The sequence below is a fragment of the Gobio gobio genome (genome assembly GCF_949357685.1).
Source record: "Gobio gobio genome assembly, chromosome: 13".
In the NCBI taxonomy this organism is placed as follows: Eukaryota; Metazoa; Chordata; class Actinopteri; order Cypriniformes; family Gobionidae; genus Gobio; species Gobio gobio.
Window position 1 is genome coordinate 4,948,737 of NC_137106.1, and position 20,000 is coordinate 4,968,736.

The 20,000-nt window shown below is 42.2% G+C and overlaps 1 protein-coding gene across 1 annotated transcript; it reads left to right on the forward strand.

Annotated features, from left to right (window-relative positions):
- Positions 1–7,097: 7,097 nt before the first annotated feature.
- LOC307135993 (uncharacterized protein) lies at positions 7,098–8,486 on the forward strand. Its single transcript, XM_079832738.1, has one exon. The coding sequence runs from the start codon at positions 7,425–7,427 to the stop codon at positions 7,968–7,970; it is 546 nt and encodes a 181-aa protein (XP_079688864.1). The 5' UTR covers positions 7,098–7,424; the 3' UTR covers positions 7,971–8,486.
- Positions 8,487–20,000: the final 11,514 nt, after the last annotated feature.

A 20,000-nucleotide genomic window follows, 5' to 3' on the forward strand; every position in this document is an offset into this window, starting at 1 on the left:
GTTTAAACTAACCCAATCGCTGGGTTTAAAAGAACCCAACCGCTGAGTTAAAACAACCCAACCGCTGGGCTAAAACAACCCAACCGCTGGGCTAAAACATCCCAATTGCTGCGTTAAAACAACCCAACCGCTGAGTTAAAACAACCCACCGCTGAGTTAAAACAACCCAATCGTGGGTTAAAACAACCCAATCGCTGAGTTAAAACAACCCAATCGCTGGGTTAAAACAACCCAATCGCTGAGGTAAAAACAACCCAACTGCCTGGGCTAAACAACCCAACTGCTGAGTTAAAACAACCCAATCGCTGGGCTAAAACAACCCAATCGCTAGGCCTAAAACAACCCAATCGCTGGGTTTAAAACAACCCAATCGCTGGGCTAAAACAAACCAATCGCTGAGCTAAAACAATCAATCGCCTGGGCAAAAAAACCCCCAATCGCTGGGCTAAAACAACCCAATCGCTGGGCTAAAACAACCCAATCGCAGGGCTAAAACAACCCAATTGCTGGGTTAAAATAACCCAATCGCTGGGCTAAAACAACCTCAATCGCTGGGTTATAAAACAGACCTAAACGCTGGGCTAAAACAAACCAATTGCTGGGCTAAAACAACCCAACCGCTGGGTTAAAAACAACCCAACCGCTGGGCTAAAACAACCCAATCGCTGGGTTAAAACAACCCAAACGCTGGGCTAAAACAACCCAATTGCTGGGCTAAAACAACCCAACCCGCTGGGTTAAAACAACCCAAACGGTGGGCTAAAACAACCCAATTGCTGGGCTAAAACAACCCAATCGCAGGGCTAAAACAACCCAATTGCTGGGTTAAAATAACCCAATCGCTGGGCTAAAACAACCCAATCGCTGGGTTAAAACAACCTAAACGCTGGGCTAAAACAACCCAATTGCTGGGCTAAAACAACCCAACCGCTGGGTTAAAACAACCCAACCGCTGGGCTAAAACAACCCAATCGCTGGGTTAAAACAACCCAAACGCTGGGCTAAAACAACCCAATTGCTGGGCTAAAACAACCCAACCCGCTGGGTTAAAACAACCCAAACGGTGGGCTAAAACAACCCAATTGCTGGGCTAAAACAACCCAATCGCAGGGCTAAAACAACCCAATCGCTGGGTTAAAACAACCCAATCGCTGGGCTAAAACAACCCAATTGCTGGGCTACAACAACACAATCGCTGGGCTAAAACAACCCAATCGCTGGGTTAAAACAACCCAATCGCTGGGCTAAAACAACCCAATCGCTGGGCTACAACAACACAATCGCTGGGCTAAAACAACCCAATCGCTGGGTTAAAACAACCCAATCGCTGGGCTAAAACAACCCAATCGCTGGGCTAAAACAACCCAATCCCTGGGTTAAAGCAACCCATGTTTTCATGTTTTGTCTGGTCAACTTCATGTCATTTGTAAATATGCATCCTTTCCTGTCATTCAGACCTGCAACACATTTCAAAAAAAGTTGGGACAATAAAGCATTTACCACTTTGTAATGTTGCCATTCCTTTTCACAACACTTAAAAGACGTTTAGGGACACCAAGTGATGAAGTGTTTCAGGTGTAATTTTGTCCCATTCTTCCTGCAAACAAGTCTTAAGGTGGGCAACAGTACGGGGTCTTCCACACATTCTCTATTGGAGACAGGTCGGGACTGAGGCAGGCCAGTCAAGTACCCGAACCCTCTTCCTCCGCAGCCAGGACTTTGTAATGTGTGCAGATTGTGGTTTTGCATTGTCTTGTGAAATATGCATGGACGTCCCTGGAAAACGTGTCTTCTTGAAGGCAGCATATTATGCTCCAAAATCTCGATGTACTTTTCAGCATTAATGGTGCCTTCACAGAAGTGCAAGTTACCTTTGCCAAGGGCACTGACACAACCCCATACCATGACAGACCCTGGCTTCTGGACTTGTTGCTGGTAACAGTCTGGATGATCCTTTTCTTCTTTGGTCCGGAGCACACGGCGTCCATTAATCCCAAAAAATACCTGAAATACTGATTGATCTGACCACAGTACACGTTTCCACTGTGTGATGGTCCATCCCAGATGCCTCCGAGCCCAGAGAAGTCGACGGCGCTTCTGGACACTGTTAACATAGGGCTTCCTTTTGGCACAGTACAGTTTTAACTGGCATTTGTGGATGTAACTACGTATTGTGGAACTTGACAAAGGTTTGCCAAAGTAGTCCTGAGCCCATGTGGTGATATCGCTTCTATATGAATGACGATTCTTGATGCAGTGCTGCTGAGGGATCGGAGATCACGGTTGTTCAGCTTAGGCTTGAGCCCTTGTCCTTTACGCACTGAAATTCCTCCAGATTCCTTGAATCTTTTAATTATGTTATGCACTGTTGAATGTGAAATATCCAAATCTCTTCCTATCTTTCTTTGAGGAACATTGTTTTTAAACATTTCAATAATTTTCTCACGTATTTGTTGGCAAACTGGCGATCCTCGGCCCATCTTTGCTTTTGTACCAAATCATAATTACAATCACCTATTTCAATTCACATCATTATTTAACCATTTTACCTCATTACTAGCCCTAAATTGCTCCTGTCCCAACTTTTTTTGAAATGTGTTGCAGGTCTGAATGACAGGAAAGGATGCATATTTACAAATGACATAAAGTAGACCAGACAAAACATGAAATATTTTGTGTTCATATTGTCTGCAATGAAATACAAGTCAAAGTAAATTTAAAAATCACTTCTTTTTTTTTTTTTTTTTGCATTTTCCATACTGTCCCAACTTTTTCTGATTTGGGGTTGTACATTAACAATATGCATAATGTAGGAGATTGTTTATTTTAAACAAGCCGTCTGATATGAAATATTCATTGCACATTTAGGAATGATTCATTATTTAACAAAAGCTCTAGTGGTAACATTTCTACAGTAATTATGTGGATGAATATTATATCATGAATATTATATATAACACTTAATTAGGAAAGTGTATATTAGACCATATGATATATTAATCTGCATGTTATTTGGGCGGGGTCAGGGGTCAGCATGGGCACTGGTCAGCGGCTGTGCCGCCCCATACACAACAAACTGAGATGCTCTGTGTATTCTGACACCTTTCTATCAGAACCAGCATTAACTTCTTGAGCAGTTTGAGCTCCAGTAGCTCGTCTGTTTGATCGACCACACGGGCATCAATGAGCCTCGGCCGCCCATGACCCTGTGGCCGGTTCACCACTGGTCCCACATGACCCTGTGGCCGGTTCTCCACTGGTCCTTCATGACCCTGTGGCCGGTTCTCCACTGGTCCTTCATGACCCTGTGGCCGGTTCTCCACTGGTACTCCATGACCCTATGGCCGGTTCTCCACTGGTCCTCCATGACCCTGTGGCCGGTTCTCCACTGGTACTCCATGACCCTATGGCCGGTTCTCCACTGGTCCTTCATGACCCTGTGGTCGGTTCTCCACTGGTCCTTCATGACCCTATGGCCGGTTCTCCACTGGTCCTTCATGACCCTGTGGTCGGTTCTCCACTAGTCCTCCATGACCCTGTGGCCGGTTCTCCACTGGTCCTCCATGACCCTGTGGCCGGTTCTCCACTGGTACTCCATGACCCTATGGCCGGTTCTCCACTGGTCCTCCATGACCCTGTGGCCGGTTCTCCACTGGTACTTCATGACCCTGTGGCCGGTTCTCCACTGGTACTTCATGACCCTGTGGCCGGTTCTCCACTGGTCCTCCATGACCCTGTGGCCGGTTCTCCACTGGTCCTTCATGACCCTGTGGCCGGTTCTCCACTGGTCCTTCATGACCCTGTGGCCGGTTCTCCACTGGTCCTCCATGACCCTGTGGCCGGTTCTCCACTGGTCCTCCATGACCCTATGGCCGGTTCTCCACTGGTCCTCCATGACCCTGTGGCCGGTTCTCCACTGGTACTTCATGACCCTGTGGCCGGTTCTCCACTGGTACTTCATGACCCTGTGGCCGGTTCTCCACTGGTCCTCCATGACCCTGTGGCCGGTTCTCCACTGGTACTTCATGACCCTGTGGCCGGTTCTCCACTGGTCCTCCATGACCCTGTGGCCGGTTCTCCACTGGTCCTCCATGACCCTGTGGCCGGTTCTCCACTGGTCCCACATGACCCTGTGGCCGGTTCTCCACTGGTCCTCCATGACCCTGTGGCCGGTTCTCCACTGGTCCTTCATGACCCTGTGGCCGGTTCTCCACTGGTCCTCCATGACCCTGTGGCTGGTTCTCCACTGGTCCTCCATGACCCTGTGGCCGGTTCTCCACTGGTCCTTCATGACCCTGTGGCCGGTTCTCCACTGGTCCTTCATGACCCTGTGGCCGGTTCTCCACTGGTCCTCCATGACCCTGTGGCCGGTTCTCCACTGGTCCTCCATGACCCTATGGCCGGTTCTCCACTGGTCCTCCATGACCCTGTGGCCGGTTCTCCACTGGTCCCACATGACCCTGTGGCCGGTTCTCCACTGGTCCTCCATGACCCTGTGGCCGGTTCTCCACTGGTCCTTCATGACCCTGTGGCCGGTTCTCCACTGGTCCTCCATGACCCTGTGGCTGGTTCTCCACTGGTCCTCCATGACCCTGTGGCCGGTTCTCCACTGGTCCTCCATGACCCTGTGGCCGGTTCTCCACTGGTCCTCCATGACCCTCTGGCCGGTTCTCCACTGGTACTTCATGACCCTGTGGCCGGTTCTCCACTGGTACTACATGACCCTGTGGCCGGTTCTCCACTGGTCCTTCATGACCCTGTGGCCGGTTCTCCACTGGTCCTCCATGACCCTGTGGCCGGTTCTCCACTGGTCCTTCATGACCCTGTGGCCGGTTCTCCACTGGTCCTCCATGACCCTGTGGCCGGTTCTCCACTGGTCCTTCATGACCCTGTGGCCGGTTCTCCACTGGTCCTTCATGACCCTGTGGCCGGTTCTCCACTGGTCCTTCATGACCCTGTGGCCGGTTCTCCACTGGTCCTCCATGACCCTGTGGCCGGTTCTCCACTGGTCCTTCATGACCCTGTGGCCGGTTCTCCACTGGTCCTTCATGACCCTGTGGCCGGTTCTCCACTGCTCCTTCATGACCCTGTGGCCGGTTCTCCACTGGTCCTTCATGACCCTGTGGTCGGTTCTCCACTGGTCCTTCATGACCCTGTGGCCGGTTCTCCACTGGTCCTTCATGACCCTGTGGCCGGTTCTCCACTGGTCCTTCATGACCCTGTGGCCGGTTCTCCACTGCTCCTTCATGACCCTGTGGCCGGTTCTCCACTGGTCCTTCATGACCCTGTGGCCGGTTCTCCACTGGTCCTTCATGACCCTGTGGTCGGTTCTCCACTGGTCCTTCATGACCCTGTGGCCGGTTCTCCACTGGTCCTTCATGACCCTGTGGCCGGTTCTCCACTGGTCCTTCATGACCCTGTGGCCGGTTCTCCACTGCTCCTTCATGACCCTGTGGCCGGTTCTCCACTGGTCCTTCATGACCCTGTGACCGGTTCTCCACTGCTCCTTCATGACCCTGTGGCCGGTTCTCCACTGCTCCTTCATGACCCTGTGGCCGGTTCTCCACTGGTCCTTCATGACCCTGTGGCCGGTTCTCCACTGGTCCTTCATGACCCTGTGGCCGGTTCTCCACTGCTCCTTCATGACCCTGTGGCCGGTTCTCCACTGGTCCTTCATGACCCTGTGGCCGGTTCTCCACTGGTCCTTCATGACCCTGTGGCCGGTTCTCCACTGCTCCTTCATGACCCTGTGGCCGGTTCTCCACTGGTCCTTCATGACCCTGTGACCGGTTCTCCACTGCTCCTTCATGACCCTGTGGCCGGTTCTCCACTGGTCCTTCATGACCCTGTGACCGGTTCTCCACTGCTCCTTCATGACCCTGTGGCCGGTTCTCCACTGCTCCTTCATGACCCTGTGACCGGTTCTCCACTGCTCCTTCATGACCCTGTGGCCGGTTCTCCACTGGTCCTTCATGACCCTGTGGCCGGTTCTCCACTGGTCCTTCATGACCCTGTGGCCGGTTCTCCACTTGTCCTCCATGACCCTGTGGCCGGTTCTCCACTGGTCCTTCCTTGGAGCACTTTTAATAGAGACTGGCCACTGCAGACCGGGAACACCCACAAGAGCTGCAGTTTTGGAGATGCTCTGACCCAGTCGTCTAGCCGTCACAATCTGGCCCTTGTCAAACTCGCTCAAATCCTTACGCTTGCCCATTTTTCATCAACCTTGAGGAAAAATGTTTCACTTGCTGCCTAATATATCCCACTCACTAACAGGAGATGAAGAGATCATCAGTGTTATTCCCTCATAATGTAATTTCTACCAGAAAGACTTGGGAGAATAAATACTGTGACAATTATCCATTTATTAACAACCCAGCAAGCAATAAAGTACTTTGGCATAGGCCCCGTCCATAGCTCGGGGGGGTCCGGACTCTGCATATCCTGCCTGAAGACGAAGGCAGAGGCGCAGCCGACCCCCCGTGAAATATGGAAGGGATCATCCTGGTGGTGGTGGGGAGGATGGCGGTGAATTGGAGCGTCAGCATCTGCGAACTCAGACATGAGAAGTTACCGATCTTTTATACCCAAGTATTAGAATGTGATTGGATAGATAAAAAGTTGACGTGACAATTAAGTCTTCCTGGCAGAACTTATGCTAAAGCTTTCATTTACATTAATGCATTTAGGCTGTCACAGTTAAAATCTTTTTTTTTTTAACATAATATTTTTAAAATATAATACTGTAAAAACAGTTAATTGAAATGTTGAAGCACTTTTAGGTTAAAACATGTATAGACTATACATATCCAGCAGACATTATATATATATATATATATATATATATATATATATATATATATATATATATATATATATATATATATATATATATATATATATATATATATATATATATATTAATGCATTTTGCTGAAAGTTATTATAAAGCTTTACCAGATCTCGGCTGAACTGATGAGCATCATGTTCATGTGTTTTCTCTCTTCAGTTGCTCCTTTAAGAGTCTCCTCCTCCTCCTCCTCCTCCTCCTCTCCTGTATTTTTAGCTGATGAAGCCTCTTCTTCGGTAGAATACACACACACACATGCACACACACACATACAGTATGACCCGTCTCATCATGTTCAAGCCTCACTAATCCATCCCATGATATTTGGATCAGAATCATCTCTGCCTTTGGGGAAAAGCAGCGCTGGATGCTGGAAAACAGCAGACGCATCAGGAGCAGCATCAACATCCACACCGAGGTGCAACATGATCCTGATGGATTCCTGAGCGCCATGGCCCGAAGTGCATCGATTTAACCGCGAGTCGAAGGGGTTTAAAGGTTCTGATCATCGACATCCTCCAAGACGGACGGGACCGTGGAGCATCGAGGAAAAAACCGCGTCAATCGGGACAACATGCCCAACATGGAGAGGGGCAAACCAGCCACATACACGGGCGACAAGAAGGCAAAGATGGCTGCAAAGACCAATAAGAAGTGGGTCAGGCTGGCCACCGTGTTCGCCTATGTTTTGTCCGTGTCTCTGGCTGCGATCATCCTGGCCATCTACTACAGCCTCATATGGAAACCGAATCCAAAACAGAACTCTTCGCCCGGCAACATCACCGCGAACATCACCGGGACGCCAAGCAACATCACCGCGAACAGCAACGGGACGCAGAGCAACAGCAGCGCGCCGGTGGATCCGATCAATGTAAACTCCACCAGCCTCAACCGGACAGCGAGGTCGCTTTCCAAAAGTGCGCAGTCCCAGTCCGGGGATTTCTACAGGTACACAATGCCCACAGAGAGTCAGATACAGTCCTCGCGGAGAGATCAGCAGCCCGGAGACGCGCCGCCGGACATGCGCTGGGAGCGCGCAACGCCTGTCGAGGACGACTCCAGACGGCGGACGCAAACTCAGTTAGTGTCCGACACCGAGCACGAGCACAGGGAGAACTGAGCGAGAGCTCGAGACTCAGAGATGATGGACAGGGGGCCCGAGAGGACGCGCACGGACACAAACGCATATAGCAGTTCGAATATAATCTGTCCTTTTCGTTTCGCCTTAATTCCTCGGCATCTCCTTGGTGGACGTGTGCAGGCTTTACCTTTATATCCTCGGAGCGTATAGTCCAAAAATCACCGGCTGGCCTGTCATTACTGTATAGGGAAACATTCATCCGAACCGAAGACTGTCCATTGCGCGCAATGCCTTGATTTGAACAGCCATGTTTGGGGGGGTCGGGGAGGGTTCAAGCTTTTACAATAACATTAAAAGCTTGCATGAATTACCTGTTAACCAGTTAATCAGGATTCTTATGTTAGAGGAACCTGTGTCGATGCTCAGGTATGTGCAGATATCCATGTAAATGTACTGTTGAGTCATGTACACACATGCACTAGATCGTTTTTACAGCAAATAATGTACCATAGGTGTAGAATACATCACCCGGATGGTAAATAAACTCCCTTGTGAAAGTACAAACACTCATTTCATTCATTATGGATGCATGCATGCACTTCTGTTATATAAGCAAAACTGCACATCAATCACTTTGAGTGGATTAGAACAGCCGTTTGAGCGTTAAATCCGGCATCAAGCAGATGAGACCACAACTAGTGCATGATTCATATTCATAAGAGAGTCTGGCTGGGTTCAGGTCAAAACTAGGGTCATGTTAACGGCAGCAACAACACATCTTCGGTCTCATCCGCCTGTGTATCACCGCTCTCTAACTCCAGTGCTCATCTATTGATCTGTGCATGTTTAGCTGAGCTTCTTCCTCTCTCTGTGGTGAAGGTTTATTGATTGACTTACAGTTCTGGAGTCAAAAGCAGGGATTACACAATCCTGCTCTATTTTCAGCTGACCTGTTACAGCACACGCTGGAAAATATCTGTGCATTCTTCTGGAAAAAACCCCGTGCACAACTAGAACCAGCACTATGAGATGCTAAGATGGTTTTTAGTGTGTTGATTGATAATCATATTACGGAAAAAATATATGCTTAGGTTCGAACCAAATGCGATGTTTTCCGACACGTTATTTGCAATTAAACGAGAATGCATAATTAACTTTTTGACATATTTAAGTACATCTTTATATGCAATTTCAGAATTGCTTCCGTTGTCTTAAAGTTTACTGCTGAACACACCGGCAAGCATTTATGCTAAACTAAAATATACTCAAATCTATTGAAACATGCATTTAAATATGTGTTTGCAATAAAGTTGCTATTAAAAACCTTTAAATGTAATATCGAATGTGCTTTGGTGTTAAAATCAGCACATCAAAATAAGTTCTTTAAAGCATTATTAAAACATAATCATTTAAAATAATTTAAAAAGACGACACTTGACAGATTATTGCTGAAGTGAAAACTTGAAAAAAGTTATACAATTTTACATTTATTGTTGTGAAAAATGCACAAAAATAAAATTTTCAATTTTTATATGAAATATATTTTCCAAAACACATTTTCCCCCATAACTGATCAAATCTAAACAAGTAGTGTTCCAAATTTGAGGTTGATATCTCAAAAGATGAGCTTTCAGTTTTTTTTCCCTATTTTTTACTTAAAACTACATTTTATCGAATAACCCCCAAAAAACAATGACGTCACAACCGAAACTTCACCGCGTTTCGGAAGTGACCATTTTAGACACTTTTGAGGCTAGCTCAAATCTAAACAAGTTGTGTTTCAAATTTGAGGTTGATATCTCAAAAGACAAGCTTTCAGTCAGATTTTGTTTGGGTGCAGTACCAAACCCTTCCACTAGGTGAAATGCTTCTCCCATTCATTTCCAATGCGCTCATTTTTGACTGCGAACAATAGAAGTGCGACTATTTTTTTCAGGACCATTTAACCTTTTCAAATCAAGTCCATGATTTGTTGTGTGTTCACACAGCAAGTGCCAAAATCTTTACCAAGTTTCGTACCATTCCGATGAAGTAAAAAAATCTGGAAAAAAACCTCAAATTTTTCAGTTAAAAGCCATTGAACAGCACCAGAGGGCTAAGAAACTCTCTATAAGTACACTTTTATTTCAGTAATATTATATTGCAAGTACAGATTTTGCTAACACTTTATTTTAAGGTGACGTAGTTACACAATTACTACATAGTAATAACAGTAAATTATGCATAATAACAAGTAGCTAACCCTAAACCAAACTCTTACCCTAACTCTATAGTAAGTATGTAATTCATATTACTCAGTACTTATTTGAATAAGTACAAAAGAAAATAAAGTGTAACCCAGTTAAAAAAAATAAAAAAAAATAAATATATATATATATATATATATCAATAAATATACAAGCCCACATGAAAAAATACTATAGTATATTATAGTAAAATTACTCTAGTAAATACTATAGTGTTTTTGAACCATACAAGAGTACTTACAATAAAAAAATAAATAAGTGTAGTAAATACTTTAATTTGCTACAATTTACAATAGTAGCTATCTTTACTAAAACACTAGGGTTATTTTACTATAATATACTAAGAACAATTAAACACACTTAAAAATAAATGTTATTGAATGACCCCCAAAAAATAACGACGTCACAACCAAAACTTTACCACGTGTTTCGGTAGTGACCATTTTAGATACTTTTGAGCCTAGCTCAAAGATGCTAATCAGCACATGGCTAGCTAGTTCTGAACAATTGTAAACACTTCAAACTAAATTATATCGAATAACCCCCCAAAAAACAATGATGTCACAACCGAAACTTCACCATGTTTTGGTGACCATTTTAGACACTTTTGAGGCTAGCTCAAAAATGTTAATCAGCACATAGCTAGCTAGTGAACAGTTGTCATCACTTCAAACTACATTTTATCGAATAACCCCCAAAAAACAATGACGTCACAACCGAAACTTCACCATGTTTTGGTAGTGACCATTTTAGACACTTTTGAGGCTAGCTCAAAGATGCTAATCAGCACATGGCTAGCTAGCACAATTCTGAACAATTGTAAACACTTCAAACTAAATTATATCGAATAACCCCCAAAACAACGACGTCACAACCAAAACTTTACCACATGGGACAATTTTAGATACTTTTGAGCCTAGCTCAAAGATGCTAATCAGCACAGGCTCAAAAGTATCTAAAATGGTCTCTACCAAAACGTGAAGTCATTGTTTTTTGGGTATTATTCAATATAATTTAGTTTGAAGTGTTTACAATTGTTCAGAACTGTGCTAGCTAGCCATGTGCTGATTAGCATCTTTGAGCTAGCCTCAAAAGTGTCTAAAATTGTCTCGTGTGGTGAAATTTCGGTTGTGACGTCATTGTTTTTTGGGGGTTATTCGATAAAATATAGTTTTTATGTGTGCTCAACTGTTCAGAACTGAGCTAGCTAACCATGTGCTGATTAGCATCTTTGAGCTAGCTTCAAAAGTGTCTAAAATGGTCACTACACTTGTTTACAAATTGTAGAATATGAAAATATTTACTACACTTTGTTAATTTACTGTAGTATTTACTATTGCATGGTTCAAAAACACTATAGTGTTTACTAGAGTAAATTTACTATACTATAGTATTTTTGCATGTTGTTCAATACAGTTAAGTGCACTTCTTTTTCACAAGGTTTGCTTATTCTCCCAACTGTACAACGTCTATAAGATATTCTGAGCTCTTTGTTCAAATCACTAACCACATCATAATAATGTTGTCTGATTCAGTGATGTAACTCAAATCTGCTTCCTGTAAACAAGATGTTTTGGACGCTTTCTTTGATTCGTCCTGTGACTGAAGACGATTGATTCGGCAGCTCTGGGTACAAATCAATGTTGACTCGACTAGTTAAAATGTCCGTTTTTTTTTTTTTTTTACATCTTTCATGACGTTCAAGTGTGCAAAACCCCCTTGAGATTCAATTATCAGAATTGTTTACCAAGCCAGTCCTCGCTACTGCTGATAGTCATGTGATGAAATCTCCAGCACTACTAAAGTTGAGTGTGTGCGTAAAACAGGCGAAAACATCCCTCAGATGCACAATGAGCCACATCTAGAGACGATGATTTTCCAAATGTCTTTTTTTTATTTATTTGAGAGCACCCTAGCAACCCTATAGCATCATTAACAGTATGTTTTGCATGGACAAGTTCTTCAAAGATGTAATATTTCTAGTAAGTATTAATCAAACATGACTTTTTATTAGATTTTAAATGTGCATGCCACTCAAAAAGAATAGCACATGCATATTATCAATTGAAATTTCATATGCAAGTACGAATACAAACCAAAGACGGTGTTTAACATGTCCCAGGTTAACCCATTTCTGACCGGAAAATGTTCTGTTTTGAATTTTTTAAAATCACTGCTTCATCGGAATGATATGAAACTTGGTGGCTTTTCTAGCATTAGGTATGTAAACACACCAAAAAATTGGGGTGATGATTCGAGCATGCTAATTGGTCGTAAAAAAAAAGGAGCATTCATTGTCTTCAACCATAGGAAATGAATGGGAAATCGGCAAAAACACTAAAATTCTCCAAATATTTGTGTGTACAATCTACAAATCGGCCACAATGCTGAAAGAAAGTACACAGCAGTAAAGGGGTGACATTCTAAAACATCAAGAGTGTGATATTGACACATCCACTCACACACACGCACACTTATACACACACACCTATGAAAAACTGAACCTATGAACCACATTTTGAATTTTTAAAAATCACAGCTTCATTAGAATGATATGAAACTGGTGACTTCTCTAGCATTAGGTATGTTAACACACACAAAAAATTGAGGGCATGATTTGAGCATGCTAAGTGGTCGTAAAAAAAATACTCCCACTTGTGCTCTTCGGTCAAAAATGACCACCATAGGAAAGGAATGGGAAATCTGCAAAAACACAAATTCACAGGAAAAAATCTATTTCTAACAACAACTAAAAAATATCTAAAACGTTATAGTAAATTGTCTTTGAGATTTTTTAAATATATATTCAAATCCATCAAAAAAAAAAAAAAAAAAATCATTAAATGTGTTCAAAAGAGAACTAGGGAATTCTTAAGCCTCTCCATAGAGAGCTCTAGTGATTATACCCATGGTTGCACGATTTCTTAAATAATTCCAAAAGAGGTCAGCGCTAATCTGCCTTCAAAAAAATTATTTTGAAGGCCTAGTCTCTATTTTAAAGGGGCTATATGCGTTTTTCTGAAATTTAAACTCGCGACTGACACCTGTGGCCAAAAAACAGAACTGCTCTCATTTTCTGCTCGCTCTCGCAGCGGTGGTGACGTCACATCCGCAGACAGCGCGGGAAAAGACGACCCGCCAGAAAATAGGAAAAATAGGATACAGGCTTATAGGTGCACCCACTGTGAGCGGACAAGGTGTCAGTATGCTCATCAGGAGATGTTTGTGTCATAAATGGTAAAATAAAAAGGATATTGTTACGTTTATTTTGGGGAAAAAGTTGCATATAGCCCCTTTAACCTGAAATACTGCAATAATAAAAAAAGAAACAAAAATTACAGAAAAAAAAACATTTTGTATAATTTTCAATGGCAAAAATAGACCATAATTATTGCATAAATATTTAAAAATACCATCAAATCATCTCAAAATACAAAATTAAAAATAAAAAATATTATTGAAGAAAAATAAATTGCATTAGTTTTACTGGGGAGGAGGAAGTTTAATTTTTAGGTGTCCGATCACACACGGCAAGACAACCAATGCAACCCCTAAACCAAGAGCACCAGAGGGTTAAAGCAGTGGTTCTCAACTGGATATCTACAGCTGGTTAACCAAATAAATCAACTGTAAAAAGTCAAGTCATGATCTCCTACTACTAATATTCCCCCAATGTTTGTTCCATGCGTCTTCTCATGTTCGTTGTTGTGTTCATGCCAAACTTAATAAACCTCCTGTTTGATTTTAAGGATGTTTAAGGTACGTTTGTATGATAAACAGTGTTGTGCTTGCTCTGCATCCTGAAGCAAAATCCTTTGAGAACCAGTAAAAGCTTGTGTTTGAAAGAAAGTGGAGGATTATGTTATAGGTTCATAATGGGCTTTTCACTGATCATCAGTGAGGCCGGACAGAGATGCATTATTAATGGAGCCGAGGGCCCGGTGCCGCTGAAGAGTGCTGTAACCCAGCCCATCTATTACTGAGCCTCATTTCCCGTCGGCGAGCGGGACCGGCGTCACGGGCGTCTGAGTTCACAGCTGCAGGTGCACATGATATAATCGAATGTGTGCCGAGAGACCTGGGAGACATTTTCCAGCGCACTGCAGCACGAGCACTGCCAGGAGACGAGGAAACACTCGCAGCAGGACGGGGACAAATCTGCACTTATTTCTGGCACTACGTGGAATTTGCTAGGCTTTTTGTCCCATTTCTAGAATAACTGGTGGATAAGCACCACAGCGTCTTTACAGGCCTTTAAAGGGATAGTTTAAAGATTCTGTCATTAATTACTCGTCCTCATGTCTTACAAATGTTTTTCCCCTCCATTGACAGATACCACTTCAAAAAGTTCATAAAGAGATCGTAACTAATCCAAATGAATTGAAGAGACTCGATCGCTTTATATGATAAAGTGTTACGCAGCACGTTTGAGCTTCAGCGAGAACCAATGAGGTTCATTCTCGTGTTACGCATCACGTTTGAGCTTCAGCGAGAACCAATGAGGTTCATTCTCGTGTTACGCATCACGTTTGAGCTTCAGTGAGAACCAATGAGGTTCATTCTCGTGTTACGCATCACGTTTGAGCTTCAGTGAGAACCAATGAGGTTCATTCTCGTGTTACGCATCACGTTTGAGCTTCAGCGAGAACCAATGAGGTTCATTCTCGTGTTACGCATCACGTTTGAGCTTCAGCGAGAACCAATGAGGTTCATTCTCGTGTTACGCATCACGTTTGAGCTTTAGTGAGAACCAATGAGGTTCATTCTCGTGTTACGCAGCACGTTTGAGCTTCAGCGAGAACCAATGAGGTTCATTCTCATGTTACGCATCACGTTTGAGCTTTAGCGAGAACCAATGAGGTTAATTCTCGTGTTACGCATCACGTTTGAGCTTTAGTGAGAACCAATGAGGTTCATTCTCGTGTTACGCATCACGTTTGAGCTTTAGCGAGAACCAATGAGGTTAATTCTCGTGTTACGCATCACGTTTGAGCTTTAGTGAGAACCAATGAGGTTCATTCTAGTGTTACGCATCACGTTTGAGCTTCAGCGAGAATCAATGAGGTTCATTGTCGTGTTACGCATCACGTTTGAGCTTCAGCGAGAACCAATGAGGTTCATTCTTGTGTTACGCATCATGTTTGAGCTTCAGCAAGAACCAATGAGGTTCATTCTCGTGTTACGTTTGAGCTTCAGTGAGAACCAATGAGGTTCATTCTCGTGTTACGCATCACGTTTGAGCTTCAGCGAGAACCAATGAGGTTCATTCTCGTGTTACGCATCACATTTGAGCTTCAGCAAGAACCAATGAGGTTCATTCTCGTGTTACGCATCACATTTGAGCTTCAGCGAGAACCAATGAGGTTCATTCTTGTGTTACGCATCATGTTTGACCTTCAGTGAGAACCAATGAGGTTCATTCTCGTGTAATTAATGACCGAAAATAGTTCCATTTTGGGTGAACTATCCCTTTAAAGAGCTTGAAATGTGTCCGTGCTGAAACCCTCAGTAAGTTAAACAGCATAAATTAAGTTTGAATAAAGTAAGAAATGCAGGTGTAGAGTGTCTTAAGAAACCACCCTGTTGAAACATGTGCAGAATGAGGCCTGACATTGTCTTGCTTCCCAGGAAAGATGTAATTTTGATAGCAATCTGATCCCAAATTACACCTTCACATCAATGGTACCTTCACAGAGATGTTTGCTTTTGCACCTGTCACTGATGAAAATCTGGATGGTCCCTTTTGTCTTTGGGACTGAGAACTCGATGTCCGTTTTCATGGATTCATCTGACCACAGCACACATTTCCATTGTTTTGGATCGTCTGAGGTGAGCTTGGGCTCAGAGAAAACGACAGCATCACTGCATTGAACTGATGTGTAGCTTTCTCCTTGTCTAACAGAGATTCAAGTTGCATTTCTTGACACAGCGACAGACTGTGTTATGGGACAATAGTTTTCCAGAGCCCATGTGGCTGTATTTACCAGAGTAGACGGTTTCTCATGCAATGCCATCTGAGGTCTTGAAGGTCACCCATTCAACAGTGGTTTCCTTCCTTGCCCTACATGTACTGAGATTTCTCTGGATTCCCTGATTATTTTTCACAATATTATGCATGGTCAATGAAATACCTTGGTAATCTTGCATTGAGATATTCGATTTTTGAGCTTTTTGATGTGAATTCTCAAGAAATTTGTGCTGAGGCATGACCCATCTTTGCTCGCAAATACTGAGATCACGATACCATCTTCTTTTACCAATTCACTTGCTTCCTGTGGATTGTTTCAGAACAGTTTTTATTGCCAAAAGTATTGGGACATTGTGTTCAGGTGTTCAATCACTTCATGGCCACAGGTGTATAAATCAAGCACTAGGCCTGCAGACGCTTCTACTCACATTAGTGAGAGAATGGGTCTCTCTCAGGAGCTCAGAGAACTCAAGCGTGATCGGTTGACACCTGTGCAATAAGTCCATTCAGGACATTTCCTCACTACTAAATATTCCACGCTCAACTGTTAGTGGTGTTATAACAAAGTGGAAGCAATTGAGAACAACAGCAACTCAGCCACAAAGTGAAATCACAGAGCGGGGTCAGCGCATGCTGAGGGACACAGAAGTTGCCAACTTTCCTCAGAGTCAAGAGCGCCAGAAAACTTCTGTGTCCTTCAGATGAGCTCAAGAACAGTGTGTAGAGCTTCATGGAATGGGTTTCTATGGCCGAGCTGCTCATCCAAGCCTTACATCACCAAGTGCAATGCAAAGTGTGGGATGCAGTGGGGTAAAGTGCGACGCCACTGGACTCTAGAGCAGTGAGACGTGTTCTCTGAGTGACCAATCACGCTTCTATATCTGGCAATCCCATGGATGAGTCTGGGTTTGCCGGTTGCCAGGAGAACGGGACTTGCCTGACTGCATTGTGCCAAGTGTAAAGTTTGGTGGAGGGGGGGATTATGGGGTGGGTTGTTTTTCAGGGGTTGGGCTTGGCTCCTTAGTTCCAGTGAAAGGAACTCCCAAGACATTTTGGACAATTTCATGCTCCCAACTTTATGGGAACAGTTTGGCCCCTTCCTGTCCCAACATGACTGACCAGTGCACAAAGCGTCGCTCCATAAAGACATGGATGAGCGAGTTTGGTGTGGAGGAACTTGAGTCCTGACCTCAACCCGATTTGGGATGAATTAGAGCGGAGACTGAGAGCCAGGCCTTCTCGTCCAACATCAGTGCCTGACCTCACAAATGCGCTTCTAGAAGATTTCCCATAAACACACTTGTAGAAAGCCTTAGTTAGTTGAAGCTGTTAGAGCTGCAAAGGCTGGGCCGACTCCATATTAAACCCTACAGATTAAGAATGGGATGGCATTAAAGCTCATGTGCATGTAAAGGTAGGCGTCCAAAAACTTTCGGCAATATAGTGGATGTGAAATGCATTAGTGAGGGAAACACCAAGATTCATTGCTATTTAACTTCAACTACCTTTATATAAACGCTCATTGGGTGATGTTTCTTTCACTTAATGTACTTGCTTCTTTCACTAGACACAAGTATAACATTTGACCTAACACAAGGAGATGAAGCTACCTCCATCTACAATCCAAACCACATATCATCATGAGTCATGTGAACGTCCCCACTGAAGGTCCCCGAGGATGATGCCGTCCCCAAGCATGCCTGCTGGAAAAGGGTAATTAAAAGAGTAACAGAAGACAAAGCTGTGTTTGAAGAGAACAGGGAGTGATTTCCAGAGCAACCGGCCGATGGGAGGCTTTTAAAAATAATAAGACACTAATCCCAAAAGATCCTCCATTAGACAGAACGCAGAGGTCTGAAGCAGCGCTGCACGCTCAAAACAACACAACACATGTTTTTTAGTATCAAATGTGAGTTATTTTACGTCCACTGTTCAAACTCCACAGCATTGACTGCTTTAGCACATGATGCAAATAGATTGAGTAAATCGACTCGCATCAAAATAATTCATTAGCAAATGCGTGAGAAGCCACGCCCCCTTTAAGGGATCAGGTGAGAGAAGCAGGTCAAAACAAAGAAAGGATGGAAAATAATAATGAGTGTTTCACCGTCTGGTCATTCTCAGAACTGCTGCTCGCTGATGTTTTCTCTGCTTTGGATCATTCTCTGTAAACCCTAAAGATGGTTGTGCGGGAAAATCCGATCAGTAGTTTCTGAAATACTCCAATCAATAACCATGGCACGTCCAGTCACGTAAATCAGAGCTTTTCAAACTTTTAGATGCCACAGACCCCCAAACATGAGCATCCTCGTGTCAGGACACCCCTCCTGGAATTACAAGACTTTATAAACACACAATTCATACACTAATAATATTAATGTTTCTATTAAATCACTTTACTATATATCTTTTCTACTCACGATAATAATGTACTGTTAAATGTATCATGTTTATTTCAATCTAAATTGAGTGCGTGAAATAAATGTTAAATTAACATATAAATATACAAAAATAAATTAATTCATACAAATGTGATTAAAATACACATCTATTCATTTAAGATTAATAAAGAATATATTAATCACATTTTTTATTTAACATTTAATCACTTATTTATGTTAATCTAATTTACTTATGCACTTTAATATATATATATATATATATATATATATATATATATATATATATATATATATATATATATATATATATATATATATATGTGTGTGTGTATTAGGGCTGTCAAAAGATTAATCGCATCCAAAATAAAAGTTTGTGTTTACATCATATATATGTGTGTGTACTCTGTTAATTATTATTTATATATAAATACACACACATTCATGTATATATTTAAGAAATATTTGCATGTATATACTGTATATACATTTATATAATCTATAATATATATAAATATAAATGTTTTATATATAAAAATAATATTTTTTTCTTAAATATATACATGCTTGTATGTGTATTTATATATAAATAATAATTAACAGAGTACACACACATATATATGATGTAAACACAAACTTTTATTTTGGATGCGATTAATCTTTTGACAGCCCTAATGTGTATATATACATAAATATATATTTATATAACATTATCTTCTAATGTCATGTATATATGTATGTGTGTATGTATATACAATGGTATTTCTCAAACTTTTTCTCGTTTCTTTAAGCCAATTTACTTTAATATTATTATTATTATATTATTTTTTTTACTCTAGGCTTTTCACATATATTTATTCTAATCTCAGTTATTTATTACATTTTTATCATATGTTAATTTAACATTCAATCATTTATTTATTTGGTCTAATTTATTTAATTTCTTTTAAGCAAATGTAGAAATAAGAAATTAATTAAATGTATATTAAATTAAGAAAAAATATGTATTTACTTATTTTAATTGTATTCATTTTTTATATGTTTTATCATATGTTAATATAATATTTAATAACTTATTTATTTTAATCTTATTCATTTATTTATTTATATTTTTCTTAGTTTTTCTCTAGACATTTCCCTGGACCCGTGAACTTAAATCACATTTCCTCCCCATTCTGATGCTCAGTCAGAAAAGCTGCTATGTGATTGGCTGAATAGATATTTGCATTAAGAAAGTTGAACTGTACCTAATAAAGTGGCTGATGAGTATATATATATATATGTGTGTGTGTGTGTGTGTGTGTTCATGTGAGTGAGTGAAAGGTCCATTATATCCTTCTATGGTAAAACAGGACATGGACCAAAATAGAGGCTTTAGCAACAGGGAATTGAAGAGAACGCAGCGTATTTTTAACGGACTGCTAAATGTTTATACCTATATAAACCTTATAACACT